This window comes from Triticum dicoccoides, chromosome 1A, assembly GCF_002162155.2.
Source record: "Triticum dicoccoides isolate Atlit2015 ecotype Zavitan chromosome 1A, WEW_v2.0, whole genome shotgun sequence".
Taxonomy (NCBI): domain Eukaryota; kingdom Viridiplantae; phylum Streptophyta; class Magnoliopsida; order Poales; family Poaceae; genus Triticum; species Triticum dicoccoides.
The window spans coordinates 577,950,897-577,957,637 of NC_041380.1; the positions used below are offsets into that span (position 1 = coordinate 577,950,897).

The 6,741-nt window shown below is 39.7% G+C and overlaps 1 protein-coding gene across 1 annotated transcript; it reads right to left on the minus strand.

The window, feature by feature from the left end:
• Window positions 1-256: 256 nt before the first annotated feature.
• LOC119355905 (BTB/POZ and MATH domain-containing protein 2-like) lies at window positions 257-3,258 on the minus strand. Its single transcript, XM_037622792.1, has 4 exons — window positions 2,454-3,258; window positions 2,183-2,393; window positions 1,063-1,201; window positions 257-316 (listed from the first exon to the last, which is right to left on the minus strand). The coding sequence occupies exons 1-4, from the start codon at window positions 3,256-3,258 to the stop codon at window positions 257-259; spliced, it is 1,215 nt and encodes a 404-aa protein (XP_037478689.1).
• Window positions 3,259-6,741: the final 3,483 nt, after the last annotated feature.

Below are 6,741 nucleotides of genomic sequence, written 5' to 3' on the forward strand. Positions count from 1 at the left end.
TGATGATGTCAAGCCGACTGCAGTATGGGAGCAGTGACATCGACGCGTTGGCTGCTTGTTTATATGGTGGCGGTGGTCCATAGACATCAATGTAATTTTTATTATGTTTGAAGTGTTTTGTACTTATGGTGAATCTTTGTAGCAGAGTTGGGTCCTTTTTGCAAAAATAGAGAGCATAGTTGCAGTTTGGTGTGACTAAGTTCGAACTTGGTATACTTGAAGAAGTGAAAGAATAATTCAAAGGAACAATTTGCAATCATTTATTCCCTTTTGATTCAAAATCTATACTAGGCATGACCGCATGGACGTTTTCACCCTAACAAAAGTTAACAAACAAGTCAAAATAATGTGTTTATTTATATCCAATTTGATTCGAAGTTTTTACATGGATCTAGCAAAAAAAGCAAAGATTGTTTTCAAAAGTTTTTGTTTAGATTCCAATACTGATTATACTGGTGTAAGCTCGGAACCATATCTCTGTGTCGCTTGGTCTCAGGAAGACAACAAATTAAAATAAAAAAATGGACAGTAAACCATGGAATGAGGAATTATACTTTAACGAGTTACACGAATATTTTCATTACATAATGAACTGATATCATGGATTATGGAACACATTTTAAAAAATTGTACGGACCATGTTTTATCTATTGGAAATATTTATAGGAGTTATGTGAATAGTTTGTTTGACATACATGAACAAATGCAATATTCTACTAGTAAAAACTACACAAGTAAAAATATTCAACATGTAAAAAAACTATGTTCCACATCCATAAAACCCATTATTTTATATAAATAATGAATAAATACTATCGAAATAAAAGTATTGATAAGAAAATAATTTAATCATATTTTATTAATATACTTTCAAATAATTCTAATCTTAACAAAAACATAAAGTAATATAAAACATAAAGACTAGAGGACTACCAATAAGAAACATAAAACAAACCCATTATTTTATATAAATAATGAATCTGAATGTGTCATTGCAAAACTGCTATTATTGACACTCGGTTGAACACTTGTTTTTTTGTAGCTGCAGCTCAAGCTACACACCTTCCTCCCCTGGTCGTCGGTCGGCTTCCTGATGCTGGTCAGTGTGCTGCTGATCAGGTTCTCGAGCAACTGAAGAGCGCCAAGGCCGTCAGGGTCCTCTTCTACTGCCACGTCGCCACACAGGTCGGCCACGGCGGCGCTGTCGATCACCAACTTTGAGAACGCGTTCAACAACACCCACCAGTGGATCGGGCTCGCCCTCTATGGCCTCGTCTGGCTCCAGCCGCTCATCGGATTCCTTAGACCCGACAGGTTAGTTAGGCACCTCAACAAACAGAAACACATTGATTTCCTGTAAATGTTCCTGATGAAAGTGTGTGATGATTTGTGATCTCTTGTTCTTCAGATGAAAGTATGTGATGAAGGCGAGGAGCGTGTGGTACCTGGTGCACTGGCTGCCGGGGGTGGCGGTGTGGGTGGTCGGTCAACGTTTACATTGGCGTCCACACATACCAGTAGAGGACCGGCAGGAGCATCAGGCTCTGGACGTCGCTCCTCACCGCCGAGGTCTCCGCCATGGCGCTCGTCTACCTCCTCCAGGGCAGGTGGAACCACGACATGCGGCTAGAATAGGTGGTTGCCGGTGATGAGTAGCAGTCGGAGACGGAGCCGTGGTGTCGTAGCATGATTGTCGATGGGAGCTCGCTTGGGCAAATGCAACACCGATCTGTACAGTTCATGAGCTCAAATAAAAATAGTTAGAAGAGGAAGATCAGAGACTCTGGTTAACTGAAGCTGCATACTGGACAACTTTTCAAGCGTAGATAGATACAACACTACAACACTAGGCAGATTGCATGATCAACAAGAGATTTATATCATACTGTACAACGCTACACTCTGGTTAACATCTTATATATGCCAAGTAGGCAAGCATTCAGCTGGCGGTACCCATACAGTGAGACAATTTCAGGAACCACAATGACAGTACGTTTGCACTTTCCAAAATGCAATGACAGGTGCCCAAAGTGATTTCCTTGCACAAGTTCAGCTACCTAACGACGCATTTTAATAAACAACAAACTACGCTTTGGAAGCGAGCTTGGTGATGAGCTCGTTCACAATGGAGAGATCGGTTGCACCTATGTGCTTCCACTCACTGGTCTCCATGACTCCTCGCAAGTCTTCACCAGACTGGACTTTGAGGAACTCAAGGCAGGCTTCCTTGAGTCCACGGCAATGGTGCTGTGCTGCTAGATTGATGATAGAAAGCACCGAGCTCAGATCTATGCGCCGAGACAGGCGCTTTTCGCACATGGACTTGAGGCGCTGGAGATCATACTTATCCGCTGCCGCAAGCAAATGTTGAAGCCACATAACTTCGTCTCCAGCTCCGCCTTCTTGTTCTTCTTGTGACTCCCCTTCCGACTCCATCAAGTCTGTATCTCCACCTTCTTCCCTCTCTGCTTCTCCATCAGGCTCCATCTTTGGCATTGAGTCAGTGTAGATGAAATGGAGCAAGGACTTGAAGATGTTTGGTTCCATGTCTTGTATCTGAATGGCACCGGCTGTAGCAATCCCCTCCTTCATGGGGCCGAAGAGCTCTGCCATGAAGACAGAGGAACGGGACGCGAGCACACAACGGTGCGCGGTGAATGTCTCATGGCCGACCTCGAACGTCACGTCGGCGCCCAGCTTGGTCACAAAGAGATGGTTCAGATGCTCACTCATGTTTGATGGTGGGACCTCAATCAAGGGAGCAGTGGCAGCTTCGGCGATGATGAAATCGCACCGGATGGTGAAACAACCCCCCTTGAGGTGCTCTACTTTTATGGAACGATGCCAACCCCAAATCAATTCACTTGTATTGAAGTCAATTGCTTCCCTTGAACGGATGAATGCAGGATCCTGCTTGTCAAGCTCATCAATGAAACTAAACCACGCATGCGCTTTCACGGGCTGTTCAACATGCTCCTGATCAAGGACAAGAAAGACGGACACGAAACCGGCATCATCTGGGTGATCACCATTGGGATAGAACCACAGAGCCCATGGATAGCCTCCAGCTCTGAAGGAGCAACCCTTGATGCACTGTCCAGCGGGCAGGTGTTTGATGCGGGAGAAACCATCCGCCACAAGCAGGTGATACCAGCTGCCGCTGCCGGCTGCGCTGGAGCCGGCGTAGATCTTGGCAGGCTCCGCGGACGGCTGCCGCAGCCTGCCGGCAGCAACTACGGATACACCGGCGAACGACATGATTCCTGCACTTCACTTAGGCGATGTGGAGTGGAGCAGCGAGCCGGCGACAGGGGAGAAGGTAGCAAGGAGAGGGAAAGCGAGGCAAGGGAGCGGTTGACGGCGAGGTGCAAGAGAGTGGTCGGCGGCGGCGGTGGGGGAGGCGTGAGGCTTGGAAGACTATGGATTTGGCTTTGGGGAATGGGGAGCGGCGAGCAGAGCAGAGCAGCTACTTTATTAGAAACAGGGCCCAGAGAAATCCCGCGCGGTCCGCTCAAAAATGCCCGCAATTCCAGGTAGGCTGCAGGTAAGTTCGTTTTTCCCCCTGTTTTTTTTTCCTTTGTTCGTTTTTTCTTTTAGTTTAATCTTACATTCAAAAGTATTGTAAAATAAAATATTTCAGAACATAAAAAAAATAAAAAAAAGTGAATTTGAAACAAAGTTAACACAATGTGACTTAGATTAATTAAAACCAAATGTTGATATCATATTATAAAAAAAATGTTTGTGGCATTAGAAAACACGTGTTTAAAAAAATGTATTTGACATTATAAAAAAATGTTAATCATATATTTGGAAAAAAACATAAAAGGATATAAATGAATGTTTCAAATTTATATGGAATATATTCACAGCATACACAAAATATTTGTGACATTTTAATAAAATTCACATGTTTCAAAAAACATTATGTGACGTTATGAAAAAAATTAATCATGTATTAGGAAACTGTCAAAGTATATCAAATAGATGTTTCGGCCGTATATGAAGAATTTACAATGTTTGTGAAAAAGTTAGGCATTCAGCATGTATTTGAAGGAAATGTTGATCATTTGTATTAAAAATGCAAATCATGTATTAAGAATTGTACATAGAAAAGCCGAGGAAAGCGATACGAACAACACATAGAAAAAAATCAATAATAAAAGGTTCTAAGACCGGTGAAAACCATAAAGAAAAACACATAAAAGGAATGAAAGAAAAAGCCCGAGGAAAACCATGAAAAACAAAGAGTAATGAAGAAAACCGAATAAAATCAATGAAACCAAATAAAGAAAACCAAAAAATGAAGAAACACAAAAAGAAAAGAAAAAAACTAGTGAAAACCCAAGAAACCCGAAGAAAATGAAAAAAATCAGTGAAACCCGATAAAAACAAAGAAACAGAAGTTATAACGAAGGAAAAAAGAACAAACCGTTAAAAAAACATAAAAAAACAGAGCGAACCGACCAAACACAATGGTCGGACGCGAACGAGCGAGCTCCGATGTTCCAATGGGCTGGCTCATATGGAGGGCGAAGCGAGTGCACTGCGGACAAGATGATAGCTCACGTGATGTTTTATTCTTCAAGTTCCGACCAGAAGGGTGTTGGATAGGGCGCCGTCCTGGGTCAGTGTAGCCAGTGGCGAATCTAGGAAGATAACAGAGGGTTGGCTCAAAATTAAAGTCTAGTAAATCAATCTCTATTCTTGACCAAAATTTGGATCAATTTGGTAACATTGCCATTTTCTTCTAGTCATCTTGTCTAAATAAGCCCAGAGTTTTGTAAACTACTACTGAGAACATGTACTATTTATCAAAATTGTACGTGACTTCAAAAAAATTATCTAAAAAAATAACCACCATCTCCCAATCATGTTGTGCAAATACGCTCAAATTTTCCTAGATTACAAATAAACATGTGTGGTATTTTTCATTTTTTCTAGATTTTTGTAAACACATATCATGTTCATATAGACCAAGGCCCGAAATAGATACTGTGAGTTCTAATGTAGTAGCAAGAGAAGGTCAAATTAGGTCAGTTTCCCCTGCATGAAAAACTTGTGAGGTAGGCCAGTTGGTTATCTAACTATTACCTAACTACTATCTCCGTTCACATCCTCCCGGAAGCACAATTTTCTTTTTCTGCTGGAGCAGTACTAGAGAATTTTTTTTGAAAGGTAGGCTTTAGCCTGTTGAAGCATGCGTACTAGAATCGCCACTGACTGTAGCAAACCTACGGTTGGAGTCAGAACATTTTCAATCGGTTTTTTTATTTCGTTTCTCCATAAAACCAAGACATTTTTTCAAAAAAATGAGAACTTTATTTAAAAATTGTGAATATCTTGTAAAATTTTGTGAACTTTTTCTCACACGTGAACAATTTTTGAATATGAGATTTTTCTAGAAAATGAATATTTTCTAGGAAAGAAGAACATACTAAAATGCAATTTTAGAATTGTAAACATATTTGAAACTTCCGAACATTTTTATGAATTTTTTGAAAACACTGTTTTTTTTAAATGGTAAAAAAATTAAGAATATTTTAAAAATTCTGATTATTTTTAAAATAATTTCAATGATGTTTTTTTAAGGAAAAAAATAAAAAAAATAAAAAAATGGAAAACAGAAAGAGAAAACATCAGGAAATTAACAGGAAAAAAATGAAAAAGGTTTTTGCCGACACCTTTTAGCAGGTTTCTAATGTGGGGATTGACGGAGCGAAAAGTCGCGTGTATCCTAGGTAAGGTGACGAACGTGGCTGGAAGTACCAGAACATAGCCCACATGCTTACCCAAGTTCGGACTTATGATGAGGAGTAATATCTTACGTCCTGCTTTGTGTTGTTATTCATGGTGGGTATACCTTGTGCGAGGGGAGCGTGTCGTCGCCAGGATTCAAACTCTGAACCTCAAGCTGGTGGGGAGAGTAGCTAACCACTGGAACAGAACTGAGGAGTCGGTGACGAATGAGTTACACGCAAACAGAAGAACTATCTACAACGCAGAATCCAAGGAGTTTTTGAAATTTTTCGAACATTACATGGACTTGGTGAACAAATTTTTAAAAAGCAAGTAATGTTTAAAAATCTGACAATTTTTTGAACAACTCAAACAGATTTCGAACTTCAAAAAAATTGTGAACATGTCTTGACATTTTTTTTGAAATTCTCAAATATTTCTAAAAAAGCAAACATTTGTTGAATTTTGAGAACAAAATTTGATAATGGAAACATTTTTTGAAATTCTGAACAGAAAACTGGAACATTTTTTGAAATTCCGAAACATTTTCAAAAAACACATACATTTTTTGAATTTGTGAGAAAATATATGTCAACACATTTTATGAAAAATAAAAAGAAACTTGAAAAGGGAAAAGAAGTGAAAAAGGAAAAAAGGAAACAAATGAGAAGGAAACAGAAAATGAAAAGAAGAAAAAGGAAAAGGAAAGAGATAAAAAAATCAAGAAAGTGAAATCCGGTTTAGGGAACCTCCTGGAAGGTTCCAAAAACTGGATGGGACAATTCTGTGTGTGCATCAATTTGCATAAGCAGCTGCAATGTCAATATCTATTACCTCACAAGAGAATGTTGTATATATTTAATTGCTAGCTGCACCCACCTCATTGATGTGCAGATGGATTTAATTAAGTTGAGGAAAACAAAATTTTATCCTTAATTGCAGCCCCAAGGTCAAAGAATATGTAAATGGGGAAAAAGGTTGGGATTAGTAGCAAAGGCAACA

Coding starts and splice junctions, on each gene's coding strand:
- LOC119355905 (XM_037622792.1), bottom strand. CDS start 3,258: ATGTCGTTCGCCGGTGTATCCGTAGTTGCTGCCGGCAGGCTGCGGCAG. Junction 2,394..2,453: donor AGAAGCAGAGAGGGAAGAAG/GTGGAGATACAG, acceptor AAGAAGGCGGAG/CTGGAGACGAAGTTATGTGG. Junction 317..1,062: donor CCGACGACCAGGGGAGGAAG/GTGTGTAGCTTG, acceptor AACTTTTGTTAG/GGTGAAAACGTCCATGCGGT.